Source organism: Lagenorhynchus albirostris, chromosome 10 (genome assembly GCF_949774975.1).
Source record: "Lagenorhynchus albirostris chromosome 10, mLagAlb1.1, whole genome shotgun sequence".
Lineage (NCBI taxonomy): Eukaryota > Metazoa > Chordata > Mammalia > Artiodactyla > Delphinidae > Lagenorhynchus > Lagenorhynchus albirostris.
The window spans coordinates 8,382,376-8,404,012 of NC_083104.1; the positions used below are offsets into that span (position 1 = coordinate 8,382,376).

Below are 21,637 nucleotides of genomic sequence, written 5' to 3' on the forward strand. Positions count from 1 at the left end.
GCAGAGGCCCCGCCCTGATAACTGTGAGGTCATAAGAATAGTGTATTAGGGGAAGAACGAGGAGAAGAGAATGACCCTCCACGGGAACTTTTACTAAGCGTCACACACTGTCAATCCCTGATTTCATTTTATCTTCACGACACCCTAGGAGGAAAATGTTATGACCCCCATTATCCATTGAGAGTTTCAGATTAAGAAATGGACCCATGTTGACACAGCCAGAATATGGCAGGGATAGAACTGAAGCCCAGGTATGTCTTGTGTCAAAGCCTGTTCACTTTGAGCTGTGTTTCACTGCTAGATAAGCCATGGACCTGGCCCTGAAAGAGCTCATTGTTTCTTTGGAGGGGGGGTGGGAGAGGGGGGAGACATGAGACAGTTAAAGAATGCCCAAACTTGGGGAAGCAAGGTCCCACTTCTAAAGTTGCCTCGTCACTCAGCATGTCATTGGACTGCTTAGAACACCTCTGACCTAGGCAAGCATTATGATTCCCATTTACAGATGAGAAGACTGAGGCCCAAAGGGCTAAGCACCTTGCAGCTGAAACATTTCATAAGAACTTGCAGTTGAGTCTGCTCGCTGTGTCATGTGGGGGTAATAATATTGTGAATGACCATCTCTGTGACCGGGAAGGTCATGCTCCTTCAGGGAGGGGGCTCTTGTTCAGCCCCAGGACCTCTCCCGCTGTCCCTGGAAGGCGGTCTGCATCTTCTTTGACTCCCAGCTCCTTTCTCCTCTGGTCTAGCTGCTCAAGCCCTCAGGACCCTGAAAGTAGATTCCTCTGGGCTCTTGGTAATGGAGCATTCCAAAATTGAACCCAAATTAAAAATAAAAGCCTTAATTAGGTTCCTTTGCAGCTTTATCTGACGACAAATAAATAGCTGCCTCTGGAGGGTTTCCTTCGTTTTTTCCAGGCATGATTCATTGTCAGATATACACATCCTCAAGATACAGTAGAAAACTAATGAGAATTTGATCTCTGCTGAGCAGAGTAGGAAAAACCCAAGTTGAAAGCAAGGATGGCCACAGGGCAGCCAGTGAGTGAGTTAGAATGCTTCTCTACATGACCTGAGTGTGGGCTTCGAAACAGGGGCTGAGCTCTGAACTGCTAAAATAAGGTCCTGAGTGACATTGGCGTGTAGTTTTCTATGTGAACTTCAGTTCATGAGACACCCCATAGACTCTCCCCGCCCCGTGGAGGGGGCCTCCGAGCGCAGGCGGGGTACAAGCGCCACGGCCTTTGCAAGGCTACCAGCCGTCCCTCCCTCTGGTACAGCTGCTGCCGGCAGAAAGGTGTCCTGATCTCTCCTGGATTTTTCCTCTTTGGAATCACAGGTAGCCCTGGGACAGATGTTGTGATCACCCTCTCGGGCTCTTGTCCTGAGAACCACAGGATTGCTGGGATTTGGGGAATTATTCAGGAAACTTCCGCTCTGAGCAAAACAATTAATTTGCCCATTCATCCAGCTTCTTTAAATTGGGTACCTGCTACGTCCCCATCCAAGGTGCCAGCAACTGGGAGCACAGTCAGGAACACAACAGATGCAGACCTCCCAGGCGGCTTGCGTTCTCTTTCATCATGACAAAGGATTGCACAGCCACAGTCTCAGCAAGGACGCTGAGGATGCAGGGGTCGGTTACTCCCAGCTTCCAGATGAGGAAACAGGCTGGGGAGAAAGCAGAGTGACTTGCTGGCAATCACAAACCAGTGTCGGAACCAGGTCCTCCAAGTCACAGCTTTTTCTAAACCCTGAACTTCGCAGCCAATAAACTGTGCACACTTCGGGGAAGTTTATTTAATGTTTCAAAACCTGAGTTTTCCCTCCGATAAGGGGGATGAGAGAATATGTTCTGCAGAGTTGCTGAGATGGGTTTAATGAGGTAGCTGGATATTAATAGATAGACGTCTATCTGTAGAAAGAGAGACAGTAGACAACGATATGCTTAAAGCCCTTGACATACTGCTGAGAACGTAAGACTAACCACCAATGGGCTTCCCTGGTGGCGCAGTGGTTGAGAGTCCGCCTGCCGATGCAGGGGACACGGGTTCGTGCCCTGGTCCGGGAAGATCCCACATGCCGCGGAGCGGCTGGGCCCGTGAGCCATGGCCGCTGAGCCTGCGCGTCCGGAGCCTGTGCTCCGCAACGGGAGAGGCCACAACAGTGAGAGGCCCGCGTACCGCAAAAAAAAAAAAAAAAAAAGAATAACCACCATTACAGTAATAATACTAGCTAATAGTTATTAAGTGTTTCCTATGTTTCGGTCAAGTTCCACTAGTATCTCCGTTTTACAGCTGAGAAAAACTAAGTGTAAGGAAGTGGGGTCACTTGCCTAAAGTTACACGGTTTATAAGGTGATAGAGCAAGGATTTAAGATTTATAATACAGGTATATTATATATGTATCTCCATCACCTCCTTCCCCTCTTATTTGTCCAATGGAAAGAAAAGGCAGGGCTTCCCTGGTGGCGCAGTGGTTGAGAGTCCGCCTGCCGATGCAGGGCACACGGGTTCGTGCCCCGGTCCGGGAAGATCCCACATGCCGCGGAGCGGCTGGGCCCGTGAGCCATGGCCGCTGAGCCTGCGCGTCCGGAGCCTGTGCTCCACAAGGGGAGCAACGGGAGAGGCCACAACAGTGAGAGGCCCGCGTACCGTAAAAAAAAAAAAAAAAGAAAAGGCAGTTATTTTGGAACCACCAGAGGAAAGGATACAAACTTTCCTCAAATAATTTTTAATACCCATAGACTTTCCAGGGCTCGTGTAGGCTCCCGAAGGAAGACTGAGGCCTGTTTTCTTATCTGTTCCATGGGGACTATTGTAATTCTCTCAAGGTGGTTTTGAATATGAAGTGAAAATGCCTTGCCCCGGCAGTGCTGTCCACGCTTTGTATGTCTTTGCATGTCCAGCTCCCAGGACCACGACGTTTTGTGTTCTAAGTGGGTAACGATACCATTTGACACAGAGAGAAATCATTCTTCTGAGTCTACAGCCCAAAAGATGATACCTTACTGGGGCAAAGGGACACCCAGCTGGCCACCCTGGGAAAGTTCAAGTAAACTATTTAAATTAAATAAAGTAGATCACCCGAGGTTATTGATGCCCCCACGAGTCAAACGGAAGACCTGGCTTTTTTTTTTTTTTTTTTTTTTTGCGGTACGCGGGCCTCTCACTGTTGTGGCCTCTCCCGCTGCAGAGCACAGGCTCCGGACGTGCAGGCTCAGCGGCCATGGCTCACGGGCCCAGCCGCTCTGCGGCATGTGGGATCTTCCCGGACCGGGGCACGAACCCGTGTGCCCTGCATCGGCAGGCGGACTCTCAACCACTGCGCCACCAGGGAAGCCCATTTTAACCATTTTTAAGTGTACAATTCAGTGAATGTGCAACATTTACAGTGTTGTACAGCTATCGTGACTATCCATTTCCAGAACTTTTTCATCGTCTCAAACAAAATCTCTGTAACTGTTCCGTACTAACTCCCCATTCCCCCCTGCCCTCAGCCCCCGTTAACCTCTATTCTACTTTCTGTCTCTATGAATTTGACTATTTTGGGTACCTCATATAAGCGAAATCACATAATATTTGTCCTTCTGTGTCTGGTTTATTAGTGTAATGTTTTCAAGGTTCATCCATGCTGCTGCATTGGTATCTCTCCTCCCCGCACCTGCTAAAATTCATAAGCTGAAGTCCTGACCCTCAGTACCTCAGAATATAACGACATTTGGAGAGTGGGTCTTTACAGAGGTACTTAAGTTGAAATGAGGTCATGTGGATGGGCCCTGATCCAGTATGACTGGTGTCCTGACCAGAAGAAGGAATTTGGACACAGACGTGGACAGACGGAAGACCATATAAAGACACAGGGAGAAGAGGACCACCAAAAAGCCAAGGAGACCCTTTCCTCACAGCCCTCAGCAAGAACGAACTCTACCAGCACCTTGATCTTGGACTTCTAGCCTCCAGCACGGAAGAAAATAAATTTCTGTTGTTTAAGCCACCCAGTCTGTGGTACTTCATTACGACAGCTCTAGCAAACAGCATGTAATAGAAAGTCCTTCCCTTTTATGACTGAAAAATACTCCATTTGTGTATAGACCACGTTTTGTTTATCCATGTATCTGTTGATAGACACTGGGTTATTTCCATCCATTGGCTGTTGTGAATAATGCCACTTTCAATATTGGGGTACAGGTGTCTCCTTGAGTCTCAGCGTTTGATTCTTTTGGGTATATGCCCAGGAGGAGAATAGCTGGGTTGTATGGTAATTCTATGCTTAGCTGTTTGAGAAACTGGCAAACTCTTTTTCTGCAGTGGCTGTGCTATTATACATTCCTGCCAGCAAAGCACAAGTTTTCTAATTTCTCTGCATCCTTGCCAACACTTGTTATTTTCCTTTTTTTTTTTTTTAAGATATGTTTCTTTTAAAATTCTTTGTTCCATCAGAGATGTTAAAATCAACAAGGACTTCCACTTCTGGGATGGCAGAGTAGGCTCCTAACAGGCTGATCCTCCCTCAGAGAACAACTATAAACTGAATAAAATACGTAACCATGGGCTTACCCGGTGGCGCAGTGGTTAAGAATCTGCCTGCCAATGCAGGGGACACAGGTTCGAACCCTGGTCCGGGAAGATCCCACATGCCACGGAGCAACTAAGCCCGTGTGCCACAACTACTGAACCTGTGCTCTAGAGCCCTCAAGCCACAACTCCTGAGGCCCACGTGCCTAGAGCCTGTGCTCCGCAACAAGAGAAGCCACCGCAGTGAGAGGCCCACGCACTGCAACGAGGAGTGGACCCCACTCGCCGCAGCTAGAGAAGGCCCGTGTGCAGCAACAAAGACCCAACGCAGCCAAAAATAAAATAAATTTATTAAAAAGAAAAAGAAGAAAGGTCAGCCAGAGGAAAGCTGACTGTTTAAAAACAAAACAAAACATAACCAGGACCTCAAGCCTCTGGAAAGTGCACAAAGTAAGTAGATTTTGGAGAAAACTTGAAAGAAGGGACCCAACATTGAGTAGTTTCCAGTTTTTATGGCTTTAGCTTGAAGGTACGGTGCAGTCATGGTGAAATAAACAGTAGCTAAAACTCCAGTAGAAATCCTGCCATATCTCTGGGCTGGGAATCAGAGCTTGGTTCTGTGGGGCTACTGTGGCCACTGGAGAGTGAGGGAGTCCTGGGCAGGAGAGAGCTGGAGGGGAGAACCCCTGAATTCTCCATATTCTCCAAAATGTCTCTGGCTGAACCTGAAAATACATGTGCAGGGCAGATGTAGGCAGCTTCCAGCTAAGGCTAAACAAGATCACCTGTGTTTTTATGTATTGGCAGTAAACAATTAGAAAATGAAATTTTTAGAAATTACAGTATCACCAACAATTTAGGAATAAATTTAACCAAAGATAGCCAAAACTTTTGTAATGGAAGACATCTGCAATAAGAGAATGAAGGAAGACCTGAATAGATGGAGTGGTATACCATATTCATGGATTGGGGTACTCAGTGTTGTTGAGATAATTTTTCCCAAATTGAGCAACATAGTCCCAATCAAAATCGCAGCAGGTACTTTTGTAGGAATTGATGAGCTGATTCTAAAGTTTATACGGAAATGCAAATGACCTAGCATCAACCAAAACAATTTTGGAAAAGAACAAAGTTGGGAAACTTCCTTTTCCTGGTCTGAAGACTTACTATATCAGAACAATCAAGACAGTGGTGTAGTATTGGTAAAGGGTAGACACATAGATCAGTGGAACAGAAGAGAGTCCAAAATAGACCTACATACATATGATAACTGATTTTCAACAAAGGTGCCTAAGCATTTGGGTTGGGAAAGAATGGTCTTTGCATTCTGTTGGCCAAAGCAGGTCCCAAGGCTAATCCAGGTTCAAGGAATAGGGAAACAGACTATATCTCTTGGTGGGAGGGCAGCACATTTGCATTGCAAGGAGTGTGGAGACAGGCAGACACAAAGGACTGGAATCCTTCATGATGAAGGATGGATGAAGATCCATCTTTAAGATTCATTGGGAGCACTCAGGAGATAACTCTGCCCATGCGAGTTTCAGGTCAAAGGCCACCTCCTCTGAGAAGCCTTCCCAGATGGCTCTACCTCAAGGTGACCCACAATTACCATTTATCACACTGCCCTGTTCAGCTCTTTCATATCTCTTTTATAATCTTGTTCATTTGTTTCTTTGTTCATTGTCTGTCTTCCACATTAGGATACGATTATAGTTTAAGATGGCTTTGAAGAAAGCCAGAAGAATTGAGGCTGGAAAAGTAGCCAGAGGCTGGGCCACAGCGGGTTAGGATGCCCCAGTAAGGAGTTTAGATATGAAGTTGTAGAGAAACAGAATCAGAAGTTCACAGCAAGGGCGTGACCTGATACAATTGATATTTTCTAAAAGGTTCTTGTGACAAGGGCAATGGTGTAAAATTCTTCTTTGGGAGATGTCTCAAGGGAGGATTAGAGGGGGTGAAAACAGGGGCATCTGAGGCTGTGACAGTCTGAGTGAGGGTGGACAAAGGGTCAGTGGGAATGGGGAGGCGGGTCTCTGAGCTCTGATAAGACCAGACCTTCTGATTTTTCAACAGAATGTGGACATTTAAATGTTTTCTGTGGAATCTCACAAGTTTTCATTGTTGGCAGCTAAAAAATGCTTAAACTCTGTTGGTGGGGAGTGGGGCTGGGCTATGGCCTGAGTCCCATTGGACAGCCTCTCTGCCAAGCATAATATAGTCATGATTTCACAGGCGTAATTGTAGTTTAACTTGAACACCCGGAATCCAGGTCATTGCTCTGAATGGCTTGTGTGTGCAGCCCAAGATACGGCACTCAGGAGAGCAGGTCAGGAGGTGGGCGGGCGAGGAGCCAGAGGGGGCTGGGGGCCCTCAGGGGGGTGGAGGCCCAGCTCTTGGCCCTGACTGGAGGAACCTTGGATTCTAATACACGATGAATAGTCAAGGTACAGCTCTGCCACTTCTTCGCTTCAGTGTCTTTCTCTGCAAAATGGGAATAGTAATCTGTCCTCAGAGCTGGTTGGTGGAGAAAACAAGGACATGTAATTACATATGTGGTGATGCCCACGTGCCACACGCAGCTCTGTACCCCCTGCCTAAACAAATTCACTTAACAGTCACAGCGACTCTCTGAGGGCATTATTACCTATCCCTTTTCCCTATGAGGACGCACAGAGAAGTTAAGTAACTTGTCCGAGTCCTCACAGCTAGAACGTGGCAGAACAGGATTCAACCCAGGCTTCGAGATCCGTGCTCCCACCCACCGTGCTATCCTCCCAGATGGGAATGTTCCTGGCACTTAGTCCGCCCTTACTATTTATTTATTCAACTGGTATTTCTCATGCGCCCGCTGTGGGGTGGGCAGTGCGCTAGGCTCTGGAGGTAGAGCGGTGGGCTGGGTGGGCATGGCTTCTGCCCTCGTGTGATCTTTGTGGCATGTTTGTTGAGTGCCAGGCTCTGTGTTTGGGGGTAGGAGACTGCATGAAAATGTAGGTTTCATTACTATTTTTGTAGGATGAGACCAACAGATCAGGAGAGGATGGCCATTGAAAAGAGAGTTGGGGGACTTCCCTGGTGGTCCAGTGATAAAGAATCCGCCTTCCAATGCAGGGGACGCGGGTTCAATCCCTGGTTGGGGAACTAAGATCCCACACCTCATGGGGCAACTAAGCCTGCACGCCACAACTACTGAGCTCGCACACCTCAACTGTAGAGCCTGCGCGCCGCAAATTACAGAGCCCACGCACCGTGGAAACCCGCGCGCCACAACTAGAGAGAAGCCTGCGCGCTGCAACGAAAGATCCCACATGCCTCAACGAAGATCCCATGTGCCACAACTAAGACCCGATGCAGCCAAAAATAAATAAATAAGTAAACAAATGATAAATCTTGGGGAAAAAAAAGAAAATAGAGTTTGTTACTCATTCCCAAGAGGAGGGGGCACACCACGCCATGGGGGGCTAGGCAGGGAGCGCCACATTCATCAGGAGGCGAAAGGAGAGAGGAGAAGGCGTGGGCAGGGTCCTTTACTGTGGTTTTCATGGGAAGGCACGGGAGGCAGGGTGAGTAAGCTCTGCTGCCGAGGGCTGGGTAGTTTGGATAATTTGGGAGGGCTCTGGGCTACAGGAGGGTTTTGTGAATAGCCAGCATCCTGAATTGGACAAACAGGGTTTTCCTTTAGTTGGTGTAGAGGACTTTTTCCATCCCAGGGAGGGATATGGTGCAGAATGACCAGGGACGGGACTTCCCTGGTGGTCCAGTGGGTAAGACTGTGCTCCCGGGGCCTGGATTCGATTCCTGGTCAGGGAACTAGACTCTGCATGTATGCTGCAACTAAGAATTCACATGCTGCAACTAAGAGTTCACATGCCGCAACTAAGAGTTCACATGCCGCAACTAAGAGTTCACATGCTGCAACTAAGAGTCTGCATGCCGCCACTAAGAAGTCTGCATGTTGCAACTAAAAGATCCCGCATGCTGCAACGAAGATCCTGTGTGCCACAACTAAGACACGGAGCAGCCAAAATAAGAAAAAAAAAAAAAAAAAGAATGACTGGGGACGGCCTCTCTGAAGAGCTGGCATCTGAGTCGATGCCCAATGGCAAGATGTGTGTGACGATCTGGGGAAGAAGGAGCATCCCCTTACACAGCAAGTGCAAAGGTCCTGAGGCTGTTACATCTCAGTGCCATGGAGAGGCCTGTGTGGCTGGAGCGTAGTGAGTAAGGGAGGGAGTGGTGGGAGATGAGACTGGGGAGGTTGGCGGGCACCAGATCATCCAGGCCGTGACACGGGGACTGGACTTGATTCTACGGGAGACACCACAGGGCTGTGAGTAGGGAGGGACTTAGGCGTGTCAATCACCAGCTGTGGAGAATGGGTCATGGGGGGACAAGGGTAGAGACCAGTTGGGAGGCGACAAGTGCCAGGTGCTACGCCGGACGATGAGGGTGCCCCAGGACAGGTCCTCCGGACTGAGTGGAGAACAGAGCACCAGGGAGCAGACCCGTACAAACCGGGGACAGAGACATCCCCCCACCCCGTGCTGGCTTGGTGAGCTCGTCTTTCTCACTGGGCCATGGGGTTCCCAAAGTGCTCAACTTTCTCTTCAACATTGCTCCCCTGCCGGGAAACCAGCAATGCTTCTTATAAAGTGGCCCCTTGCAGAGCCTTCTTGAGGCCTGGCAAAGCTGGGCTCTTCCCTGAGTGCCAGGGAAGAGCCCATGATGGAACGTCCTGGGCCCCGAGCTTCCCGCTCCACTGCCCTTGGAGTGAACTGTGAACAGAGTCCAGGAACCTGGGCTGGTGCCTTGATCTGGGCGGCTCAGCCGGGGTCGTGAGCCGTTTTTCTTGCCTCCTGTTAACACGTCCTCATTGGAGTACGAGGCTCAGAAGTGTTTGCCGGGCCAGCCAATATTTTAATGTGGAGTCTGTGAGAATGGAGGTCATATTTGCCTCTTGGTTCATTGAACTGCAGTCAAAGTGGCTAACACAGGGTTTCTGTGAGCCCCTGGGGACCGGGCCAATGTGGATGAAACTAACTGGGGTGGTGGGATTTTGTTTACTTTTAAATTGAGAGCAGAGGACCAAATTGAACTGCAGGCAGAATGTATGGGCAGAATTATAATAAAACAAGAAAAATGAGTGTGTGTTTGGGATCAATTCCTCCTTTGCTTGCCAACCTCAATTAAATTCTCTGACCTTTGGTCAAAAAATTACAAGGAAGACAACAAAAATAGTGACAAACACATCCTTAATAATTGCTACTTGCTTCACCGGTTATTAGCACTGCTTCTACAGAGGAGGTGAAAAATCTCAGGACCAGGAACCAGGAAAACGGGTGTCCAGTCCCAGCTCTGCTACGTCCCAGTCGTGTGGTCCTGAGCGAGTCACAGTTGTCTTGGGGCTTCAGTTTCCTCATGTATAAAATCCCTACCACAGAAGTTATCACCTCTCCTGCTTTGCCAGCTCTCCACCAAGTGACCCTCGGCTTGTTCCATAACCTGTCTGAGCCAGAGTTTTATCGTTTGCAAAAAGGAGATGAGTCACCCCTACTGCGGTGTAGGTAGGACATGTGTGAGGGTCCCCAGAAACAGTGTTTCTAGGCTGCGTTACCGTACAGTAACGCCTGCCTACTTGAACTGTCCTTACATTTTCCCCGGTGTAATCTTCCTCAGCTCCACACTGGATATCTGGCAATGTTCAGTGACACAATCAAGGAAATAAACACAGTTGTTTTGAGCTTGCTTTTGCAAGAGCCACAGGGTGTGTCGGTTTGGGGGAAAACCGGGACTGAGCTAGTAGCCCTTGCTAATTATGTGAGGCCAGGAGCTGTGATCGTGTTTCACGTTTAGGACCCGTTGTCTCCTGATTGAGTCTGAGGCCGGTCAGACAGAAGGGGCGACCCCCAGGGTAGCTCCAGGTCCTTTTCGAGGCTAGCTCGCCTCCTGACGTCAGCATCGTGGGTGGGATGGGGCCCCAGTCCTCTACCTGCAAGACCCTGAAGCTGGCCTGGGAACTGGCTGCCCCAGGGCCAAAATGCTTCTCCACCTGGTTGGCTGGTTAAGAAAATCGAACACGTGGAAAGTTCCCTCCGTTCCCCTCGTATCCATCACCACGCGGGCTGTCTGGACAGAGCTTGGGTGGTAGTTTTCGCTTGCAGCGTGTGACGAAAGGCTGAGCTTGACAGGACTTGAAGGGGAGCCATGAACCTGACCTTTACAACCTGGGCCCAAGTTGCCAGCCTCGTTTCAGGCCACTGGACGTTTCGGAGTCCTCTCCCCCAGTGACACCCCCTTTCCGCCCCTCTGATTTGAACCATGTGGTCAAATAAATGGTCTGTTTTGCCTTCTTTTCTCTCCCAACGTCCTTCCTTAAGGAACTTCCAGAAGGAGATGGGTCTGGCTTCTGTTCCTGTCTCTCAAGGATGAGCCTTAGGGCACGATCTGGTCTAGAGCTCCCCCCCCCGCCACCCCGGTTCCTGGGAGCCCTGGGGTCTGAGGGGAGGCCTCAGCTGTTGCCGTCAGTTTGATGCATAAGTGGATTGGGTGAGTCTCTGGCTGCCTGCCTGTAGCTCGTGCTACAGCCCTGCTTTAATTGATTTCATATACGAGGAAGCTGTATAAATATCATTGACATGAAGAGTTCGAAAAATGTTTGCACGTGCCTGAGTTAGCCCGTTAGGGGCTGCTGAAAGAATGTTCATCTCAAACCGGATCGGGAGAAAGCCAGTATTTCTTCTGAGAATCTCAGATAAGCAGACTGTGCGTGAATAGGGCTCTTTACGATTCACACACACCCTTCCCATCCTGTCTCCCATTTGGTCCACAGCAGTGCTGAGGCGTGGGCGTGAGGGACGCTCAGCCCCGTTTTGCAGGTGACACTGAGGTGAGAGAGCTCCCGTGACTTGCCGGGGCACAGGAGAGCCCAGGGCTGAGCCCAGGCTTTCTGCTTTCTGGGCCGGTTCCCTGTTGTCCCCTATCTAAGAACCCCCAAGAAAGAGGGCCCTGGCTAGAAGAGGTCTAGGTTAAGGATGCTTGTGGGAATGCACCACCCCCAAATGAGCTGAAGGCCGTGAAGAAGCAGCAGATGCAGGAAAAGCTGTGAAAACAGAGCGCAGAAGGACGTTTGGATTCACAAAGGAAACTTCTATCTGTAAAGGTAGCTCCCTGTCTCATCATTTGAAGAGGAGGACGCTTAATAACTGTGATTAATGGAGAACGCTTGGCCTTAAACCTGCCTAACAAACCCTCCTCAACAGCTCTAGTTCATTGGACTTGTCCCGGTTACCTCCCTGTAACTGCCCTGCCCCCATCCCCCAAAGCCCAAACCCCTTTGTTTTTTTGCGGTACGCGGGCCTCTCACCGCTGTGGCCTCTCCCGCTGCGGAACACAGTCTCCGGACGCGCAGGCTCAGCGGCCATGGCTCACGGGCCCAGCCGCTCCGCGGCATGTGGGATCCTCCCGGACCGGGGCACGAACCCGCGTCCCCTGCATCGGCAGGCGGAGTCTCAACCACTGCGCCACCAGGGAAGCCCCCAACCCCTTTGTTTTGTGTAAGAGGCTCCATAAGCCTCATTCATCTGGCTGCCTTCTTGAGCCACAGTTTTCTTTGTGAACTCCTGGGCACAGGTATGAAATTAAAAGGTTTTGTCCTCCTATTAATCTTTCTTTCATCAGTTTGATTGGTGGGCCCCAGCCAGTGAACCTAAGATGGGTAGAGGGGAAACGAATTCTTCCCTGCCCTACCCTAGTCTGCCAGCAGGGCCCAGATACCAGGCCAGCAGAGAGATGGGTGTAGAGTGGTGTCCTCGTCATCAGGAACCTCAGAAAGTTCCTCTCTGTATGTAGCAGCTGGGATTCACTCCTCCAGTGGGTCATTTGGGGCTGGGGTAATAGTGTGAGTTGTGTTTCCTCTTCCTAAACCTTTTCCTGCAACACTGCAGCTAGAGTGTTTGCAGAAGGGAAGGAGAACCCAGATGTCTGGCCTCCAGATGTTATCGAATGCAAGTTCGTGTGCCTGACACACGTCGAGACCAAACCAACTGAAATGTCGGAGTTTGGAGCAGAGAAAGGTTTATTGCAGGGCCACGCAAGGGGTGGGGGGCGGCTCGTGCCCAGAAAAGCCCAAATCCCTGAAGGGTTTCAGCAAAGCACTTTTAAAGGCAAGGTAAGGGAGGGGCGGGGTTGGTTGTTGCAGACTTCTTGTGTTGGAATCCTTTGTTCTTGCAGCTGTCTACCTAGGTCGTAGGTCAGGTCGTGACGTTCCTGTAAATTTCCAATAAGACAAATGTTATCCTCTGTTCTGCAACTTTTTACCTCTATATGAATGGAAAAGTGTTATAACCTTAAAGGTCAGAGCCTTGAGCATGGGTTATCCTATATATTTCAGGCCATTTATGTGTATATATATATATATATATATATATAAATATATATAAAGGTTTTTCTATATATTTTATATATTTATATATATTTTTTTCTATATATTTCAACATTCTTAACTGAAGCAAAAGCAATAGAGCACAAAGGTTAAAGTAGAAGAAACAGATCTAATAGGGAGTCAAATTTGTTCTTCCCTATTACAAAGTTACCTGGGGGGGGGATGGCAACCCGTCTTCTACCCCGCCGACAGGAAGCCCAGCGCTGCATGCATTTCTAATAGGGTCCCTGGAATAATCATTCAGGTCACTGCATGGTTGCCCGCAGACGACTTAGCCTTTTGAATAAAAGCCATGTAATTTTAAAGAATTAGAGAAAATATCTGTAGTTCTTCATTATAAATGGACCAGATAAGGTTCACCTTTGCTCTCTTTCTAAAGACTATTCCTTTCCTCTTGGAAAGTTTCCTAGCATGGAGGATGTCACATGGTGTCATAAAACCTTTGGAAGTGGGTTTGCCTTTGGGATAGAAAGAAGTTTCCTAGAGTGAGCAGTGCCCCGACACCAGCGTGAGCTTCGTCCCCAAGTCACTCTCCGTATGAAGCCGATGGCCGATTTTTAGGGCCAGGTGTGCATTCTCCTGCAGGATTCTCTCGCCAGACGTTAGAAGGCAGTCACAATTTGGGCAAAACCTGGAAGATCTCACCCTCACTGGCAGATGGACAGCGTCTCAACCACCGAACCGAAACAGACACGTTTACCCATCAGAAGGCACTTGACGCTCTGAATATGGAAGAAGCAATACGAGTTAGAAGAAAAGCCGGCCTCCAAGGCCGTGGCGGGCTGCCAGGTATTTTCTGACTTCACACCAGTTCAGCGGACGCGTCTCTGGAGCCACGTAAACTGCTGCTCGTCCTTCCAACGTGAGGTGTTTTCGCTTTAGGATGTGGGTGTTTCATCTAGAACATTTGGCATTTTCTTCCAGGTCCTTATTTTAACAATCTTTTGATTCTAAAAAATGCTTTCTTAAAAAAAATGTGAATGTATAGATGCAATCATGGCCCATTCCCTCAGGCCCACACGCTCATTTGGAGCTTGTGATAATTCAGCCTGTACTGAACTGATTCCTTTTAGAGAAGTTACACCGGTCATACATGGTGGGAAAACCACTTTGGCGGAAGTAGGGCGTTGTGGTGGGTGGTGGCGGGGAGACGTGCAACTTCTGAAAGTCGACGACAATTTTCAGTCTCTGGTTCCACGTGAATCCCGTCCGGTTACCAAAGCCAGCCATGCGGTTTCTCCTAGATGGAAAAGCACTGGTTGCCCTGACCTAGAACTCGGGCTTGTCACACTCTGTCGTGCTGTGACAGATGCCAAAGAACACCATGTCTTAGAGCAGCGCCCTTGGAGGAAGATTTCCTTACGTGAGTTGTTTCCGGTTGATGTGATGTCACCTCACCTGTGAATTTCAGCTCACTGCACGTACCATTCACTCAAGTGACAACTTTGTAGGGGGCTGGAGGGCGAAACTCAACCACGGTGAACGTGCATCGTCCCTCCGAGATGAGTCCCCATTCTAGGAATGCCGTGTTTTCATTTCATGTGTACCTTGGAACCAAGGAAAGAAGATAGTTAACCTCTGCAGATTGACAGAGGACAGCACTTTACATTCACAACTGTGTGTGTGTGTATGTGGAGCAGGATGCTGAAATGTCTCTCTCCGCGGGTAGGTTGGTCATATTTGGGCATTCGCCAGGTCTCAGAGATGAGAAATAAGAAAAGGAAGTTTGCTGATGAACTTAAAATAAAAATACAAAATTAAAAACAACAGCAGAGAAAGCAAACCACCGTTTCCAAGAGTAGAGGAGATTCCAATTAAGCCATCTTCTTCCAAGGTCCGCTGTTGGGTAATAGAAGCCACAGCGATGATGAAAGCCAGTACTTACTGAGCACTTACTGTGTGCCAGGGGCTGTTCTAGGTCTTTTAACATGCATATGCCCACTTAATCCTCAGAACAGCCCTGTAAAGGAAATGATATTACTATCCCCATTTTATAAAGGAGAAACTTGGGAACAAAGCGAAATGACTAATCTAAGTGACACAGTGGAGTTGGGTTTAGACTTGAGGTACCTGGCTCCCAAGCCCGTGCCGTCAGTGGCTGTGTTTGCACTACCAGACGTGTAGGATCTATTTGGTGAGCAAGGGAGAAAGACCAGGCCCCCTACTGACCTATTTGCGAGGAGGCTGGGGAGACTTTGGGAAGGAACGGAAGCTGGGATTCTGCTGGGCTGCAGGCGTGTCTGAGTAGATGATGGTCTGTTACTGGTTGCTCTCCTCTGATAGATGTTGATGCCATGAGTGCAGAAACCGTGTCTCCTTTGTTCACTATTGTATTTCCCAGGCCTAGCACAGTGCCTGGGGCATAGGAGGCCCCGGGTAAAAGCATGGTGCATGAGTGAATCAAAGAATGAACCAGTGAATGAGTTTTGCCTGTTGTTCGGAAGACAAACGTGGAGTCTGACATAAGTACAGTCTGGTCAAGGGCCACATCAGGTACACAGTTGGTTGAGACTCTGAACATCTGGAGGAACCAGGAAGGGCTTCCTGGAAGAGGGAGCATTCCTGCTGAGCCTTGAAGTGGAGGCGGCTGAAGGGTGGCTTTTCGGGTGGGAACAAGCGCTGAAAGCTCAGTGTTTACAAGCTCTGGCCTAAGATGTCACAGACACCTCCCCTGCAGAGGGGACCACACAGGCCACATATTGAACAAACACCTTCCTCCTTGGCCGGGGGCTCTGGCTGGAGCATATTCTTCTGTCCAGCTTTGGCACAGATGGTCTCTTTGCATTGGCCAAAGATGCCCGCCCACCCGCTGGCTCCTGCTTCCTCTCCCCTTATCAGCTGAAGATGAACTCCACAGAGCTCTCCTGTCAGACGATGCACAAACCATTCCCTTGTAGGGCAAAGGCTTGCAATTCCTTGCAACAATCTTGCATAATTTATGTATTTGATTAAACCCAGAACCTTGCATAATCTAGCATGTTGGGATCATTAGCTGCTTGTGTCACTCTTCTATTTTAAAACTTGCCGTATTTGAACTCCTGGAAGTACATCCTTCACATTTATTAAACTTTTCCCATAAAGACCGTTTAGTAAGTCTCCATCATCTTTCATGTCATTAAAAAAAAAGGTCCCAATAAAATCCTTCAGGGAATACCATTTTATGCAGACCTTTAAAAACATGTCTTTTCTTGCCAGTAATTTAAAAAAAATCAAGACAAATGAGAGTTTTAGTAGCATGATAATTAGTTCAAGATGAGTGTTGTGACTTGGCTTCTACCCTTGCTGTTTGCTGTGCTCCCCCCGGGAGCCTGCATTCCCCAATCCCGGGATGGTCTTATCCTTAGATTCCTTGGCTTGGCTCTCTTCCAACTTCTCGAACTGCTCCTTCTCTGTGCTTTGCTCCTGTAGTTTTATCCATCCTGCCTCTCTTTGCCCAGAAGGATTTCCTTTGCCACCTGCAGTTCTAACAGGGACTCTCTTTTCTACAAGGGGCCTGATTTACGTGATTTGGGGATGGCTGTCTTTTCTTTTCTTTTTTTAATTAATTAATTTTTGGCTGCACTGGGTCTTCATTGCTGCGCGCGGGCTTTTCTCTAGTTGCAGTGTGCGGGCTTTTCCTTGCGGTGGCTTCTCTTGTTGAGGAGCACGGGCTCTAGGTGCGTGGGCTTCAATAGTTGTGGCACATGGGCTCAGTAGTTGTGGCTCACGGGCTCTGGAGTGCAGGCTCAGTAGTTGGGGTGCACGGGCTTAGCATGTGGGATCTTCCCGGACCAGGGCTCGAACCTGTGTCCCCTGCAATGGCAAGTGGATTCTTAACCACTGCACCACCAGGGAAGCCCCAAGGCGTGACAGTCTTTTCAAATCCCTTCTCCTCCCCTCAGGGGTTGGCAGGTTGGCACGTGATCAAGGCACTGCCAATCAGGGTACCCCGGCTGTCTGGGCACAATCATTGGTCGAGGGATAGGCACATGACCCATGTTGGGCCAATCAAAGTCGTTCCCAGAAAGCCCCAGAAAGAGACACTCCCCTTTCATTGGGCTCACTGGCTCCGAGGGTGAATGTGACCTTTATTGGGTTCTGGGGGCTGCCATCTGCTACCGTCTGGGCTGGTCTGCCTGAGGACGAAGCTGACATGGAGGAAAACGGAGGCGAGAGATGGAGAAAGGAAGCAGATTCTCAACTAGAACGTAGATTCTAGAATGTGGATTCCCTCCAGGTTTTTCTTTTCATTGTTGTTGTTTAAACTGGTTTGCATTGGACTTCCTTCCCTTGCAACAAGAGAGGCCTGGATAATATTTCTTCTGTCTGCAAGTCCAAATCCTTTCTGCTGTTTAAGAACCAAAGTTGTGGGACTTCCCTGGTGGTCCAGTGGTTGAGACTTCACCTTCCAATGCAGGGGGTGTGGGTTCGGGGAGCTAAGAACCCACATGCCTCGTGGCCAAAAAACCAAAACATAAAACAGAAGCAACATTGTAACAAATTCAATAACGACTTTAAAAATGGTTCACAAAAAAAAATCTTAAAAAAAAAAAAGCACCAAAGTTGTCCCAAACTCAGACCAGAGAAACACGATATGCTGATGCGTGCGGATTCTATTATCATAGGACCGAGGGAATCGGTCCAGGAGATCATTTTGCTTCAAACAAGTAGCATCTGAATGAACACAGATCATGGTTGAGAAGGAGCAAACACACTTCTTCCTTCAACATCGTCATCTCCAGGCTCAGCTCGTCAAAGGCATGGGTGGTCTGCACACATGCCGTGGCACCCTCTCCGCTTCCATGGAACTGTCTCATATTTGAAGCCAAACTTTTGGAGCCAAAGTCTGATAACCCAGTGAGTCAAGCCCTCATGTCACTATCGCCTGTGTCCTCCCCAGACAGATTTGTTGAAACATCCAGATGAAGCAGAGGGTGTAATGGCTTCAGAAATGTTTAATTCACTCGAGCTAAAATGTGAAACATCTTGGGTATTAGTCCCATCGTTTCTGGATACAATGAATAAAACCTCACTAAAGAGAAACTATATGGTGAAGAAACGTATTACACAAGTAATACATGTATAACGCAGCATAAAGAAGAAGGAAATTGTCTCAAGTAACAAGAAAGCCAGAACTAAGTTCACTGGCTTGAGGATATAACCAAGGATCTAGACACTGTTTGAGTCTCAGCTCCATCACTCTCAGCTTATTAGCTTGGTTCACTTGTGTCTTCAAGGTTCTAAGATGTTCCAGCCTGACAGCACCCAGCTTAAGAAGACGAGACTCCTTGAGAAATGGCTGAATCCAAAACTGGGGCAGGAGAAGTATAAGATGAACTGAGAGTTCCTTGTGGTGTCACAATGTAAAATTATGTTCAAAGGATGGTGGGGACCTGTTAAAAGGACATAGCAGCCAGCTTGTAAAAGCTTTTCATTGGCCTAATTTGGGACAGTTTGAACATCAAAATAAGTAATGGTAATAATAGATTATAAACAATTTAATAAAATAGAAGTCCATCACTCCAAACTGATATAAAATATGAATAAATACATAAATAGGGAGAAAACAGAGCTTTCCCTTATAGTAGAATGCTAAGTAATAAACATGGAAGGAATGATTGAATTAGAAAAAACATCAACATTTGGCAACTGTCATAGTAATAATTCAGTCAAGAAACCTCAGTGGATTCTGACAACCTATGGGTGGAATTTTGATGAGGAACCAGGATGTTAACATAGTCTCAAAGCACCCTCCCACAAAATGCTCATTAAACACCAAGGGAAAAGGTGTCACTTGACAATGGAAAAATTCAGTATCATCAAGTGTTGAAAATTAATAGCAACACTAATGGAACAAATAAAAATCTTGTATTATCTGATAGCATCACCTGCATGGCCTTCCTGCCAAGAAAGCATAACCTGCATCTAATTATGAGGGTATCAGACACAGCCAATCTGAGGGACATTCCACTCACTATGTGTCTTTTAATCTTTTAAGATGTTGAGATCATAACTGTCAAGGAAGGAACTAGAAACACTTCCCAATTGAAGGAAACTAAAGAGACAAGTTAAACGCAGCGCATAATCCTGCAGTGGATCTTTTTTTTTTTTTTTATAAAAGACCTTATTGGGACAACTGGTGAAATTATTATAAAAGACCTTATTGGGACAACTGGTGAAATTATTATAAAAGACCTTATTGGGACAACTGGTGACGGGGATCTGAGGATTAGATTGGTAGAATGTTAGTCCCTGATTTTGATGGTGGCTTCATGGTTGGGTAGGAGAATGTCCTTGTTTGTAGGAATTACACACTGAAATATTGATGGGGTGATGGGGCATAGTGTCCGCAACACCCTCAAATGGTTCAAGAAGACAAGTTCTTCGTTGTGGCTTTTTTTCTAAGTTTGAAATAATATCAAAAGAAAAAGAAAGTAGGGCTGTTCCCTCCAGAGCAGCTCTTTTCATCAAGGAAGAGAATATTTCTAAGCAGCTCCCCAAAGGTGAAGCCCCGTTGGCCAGCCTTGAGTCACACGCTGTTCCCCCAGCTGCAGAAGAAGCTGGGAGAGTGAGTTTGTATCGCGGGAAGTGGGCTCTCCCCACAAAGAAGGAAATGGGGCGGAGGATGGCCGCACATAGGCAGCCAACGGCGTCTGCCTCATTCTGAAGTTTTCATCGTTGATTTAGGCCCTTTTGGAATCCAGTGCCATGAGCAACAGTGAATCCTCGAAGGGCCCCCGGCTGTTTATTCTTTGATTTTGTTGCTAGGCATTATTCTAAGGATTGGAGACTGAAGATGAGAGTATTTTCTCAAGAAGTACATGGGGGAGCCTTTCTCAAACTAATATTTATAGCACAGTAGAATCAGTGCCGTTATCGCCGTAAGCCTGGGGTATTTTGAGAGCACAGATGAAGGGCAAGGGCACCTATGATACACTTGTAGGGAGGGTGAGGCTGGAGGAGGGGAGTGGTGAGAATGGCAGCTGTGCTTCCTGCTGACATGGGGGATAAACCATGCGAGAATTAACGCCGTTACACTGTAGAGCGTATGTCTTTCCAGTTTTGGTGCAGCGTCCCGCTCAGTTATGGCAGCCCCACGGAAGAGGCAGTAATAGGGCACCGTGTGGGGAACTCCAGGCAAAGGGAACAGCCGGGGCAGCGGGCAGAGGTGGGGAAGGCTGGGTCCCATAGAGGAACCTGCGTGCTATGCATTTGGCTTCTGGAAAGGGAGCAGTAAGCAAGGTGGGTTGGGGCCAGGAAAATTAAGAAACTTGATTGCAAAGCTAAGAAGCTTTGACTTTCTCCCACGTGCGAACAGGGAGCCCCTGTTCTGTAGAGGAGAGTGCACGGCGAGGATGTGTTTCTGAAGGGTCCACCTGAGTAGTGTGTGGACAGGGTGAGTTCGTGGCAGGGAGACTCACCAGGAGATCGTTGTCAGTCTGGGCCGAAAATGTTCAAGGTGAAATACAACGTTGGGGATGGAAGGAAGAGGTGATGGGAGAGAGGACTGCACTGAGTGACCATCAGAGGGGAAGGGGGGTGTCAGAGAGGATTCAGTGTTCCAAGTGCAAGGTTGGTGTCATTAGTAGACACTGGGAAGGCAGGAGCACGTTCTGGGTGGCATCCACTGGGGTCTGTGGGGGACATTACTCCTGTCCACAGTGGTGTGGACAGAGGCACCAGGACAAAATCGATCAGGCATCACGCTGGGGTTTCAACAGAGGAGAGATCATGTATCCCGTAATCTCTCTGTCCCGCCATTACCACCCCCTGCTGAAAACTCTCGGAAGGCTCCCCGTTGCTCGTAGGACAGAAGCAGGTCTTTTCTGTTGCCCACAAAGCTGGTGACCCTCTTGTACCTCAGCACCCATCCTCCGTCTGTGGACCTGCCACACCCATCTTCTTTCAGTCCCATTCATGGTCACCACTGTATCTCCAACAGCAATAAGTAGACATTGAATAAACTGGTGCTGCTTCAGCCACAGGGTCTTTGCACGTGCCATCCATGCATCCATCTTTAACCATCTTCCTTTCCCTCTTTGGCTACTCGGCGTCTACTGCCCTTTAGATCTCAGTTCAAGTGTCACTTTCCCAGGAGCACCTTTCCTGACATCCCTGATTAGGTCCAATCTCTTTCATTTGCTTTGTAGAGACCCGATTCCCCACCCCCACCCCACCTCATACCATCCATAGAAGCAGTAATTTTACATCAACTTGTGGGAATATTTGCCCGAGGCCCCTCTCCTGCACAGACTGTAAAGTCCAGGGGCACTGTTCTTTCTGTGAGCGCTGTACCCCCTGTACTCAGCATGCGCATTGGAATTCTGTAGTGCTCAGTGAATACTTGTGAATGAATGCATGAGGGAATGAACAGGTGCCTATTCCATTGGCGCTTCAGGGAGGGCTGCTGAGAAGCAGGTTATGTTTCAGAAGCTCCTTCTAGGACAGGTAGAATTTCTGTAGAAGGAATGGGTCTTCAAGGACCCAGCACAGACCAGGGCAGTGGTGGCAGGGGAGAGGGTCTTGATCAAAAGGAGTTTCTGAATGTTTACGTGAAATAGGGAAGTCGAAATCTAGAGAAAGAAAGGGTTTTAAGACCAGAAGGACAGCTAAGCCAAGTGTTGGAAGGACTCACATGTCAGGACGAGGACTTGGTTGTTAAGTTGAGGGGCAACAGGGATCCTGGAAGGATGGGTCCGAAAGCTCC

General features: G+C 48.2%; 2 protein-coding genes across 4 annotated transcripts in view; one reads left to right on the forward strand and one right to left on the reverse strand.

Annotated features, from left to right (window-relative positions):
• The window catches only part of SSUH2 (ssu-2 homolog), a 45,734-nt gene extending 45,567 nt beyond the window's left edge, over positions 1–167 (forward strand). The window contains exon 13 of the transcript XR_009542708.1: positions 149–167. The gene's annotated coding sequence lies outside the window, so the exon portion shown is untranslated. The remainder of the gene's footprint in view (positions 1–148) is intronic.
• A 12,400-nt stretch (positions 168–12,567) lies between these two features.
• Positions 12,568–21,637, reverse strand: part of LMCD1 (LIM and cysteine rich domains 1) — a 67,971-nt gene continuing 58,901 nt past the window's right edge. Inside the window, exons 5-6 of one of the 3 annotated variants that reach the window (XR_009542710.1) lie at positions 14,377–14,498; positions 12,568–12,776 (exon numbers count right to left, since the gene is read on the reverse strand). Coding sequence is in view for 1 of the 3 variants with exons in the window: in XM_060161309.1 (XP_060017292.1) it covers positions 12,654–12,776 (123 nt within the window). In the remaining 2 variants the exon portion in view is untranslated. Of the gene's footprint in view, positions 12,777–14,349; positions 14,499–21,637 lie in introns of all 3 variants that reach the window. The other 2 variants (XR_009542709.1, XM_060161309.1) reach the window with 2 other exon arrangements.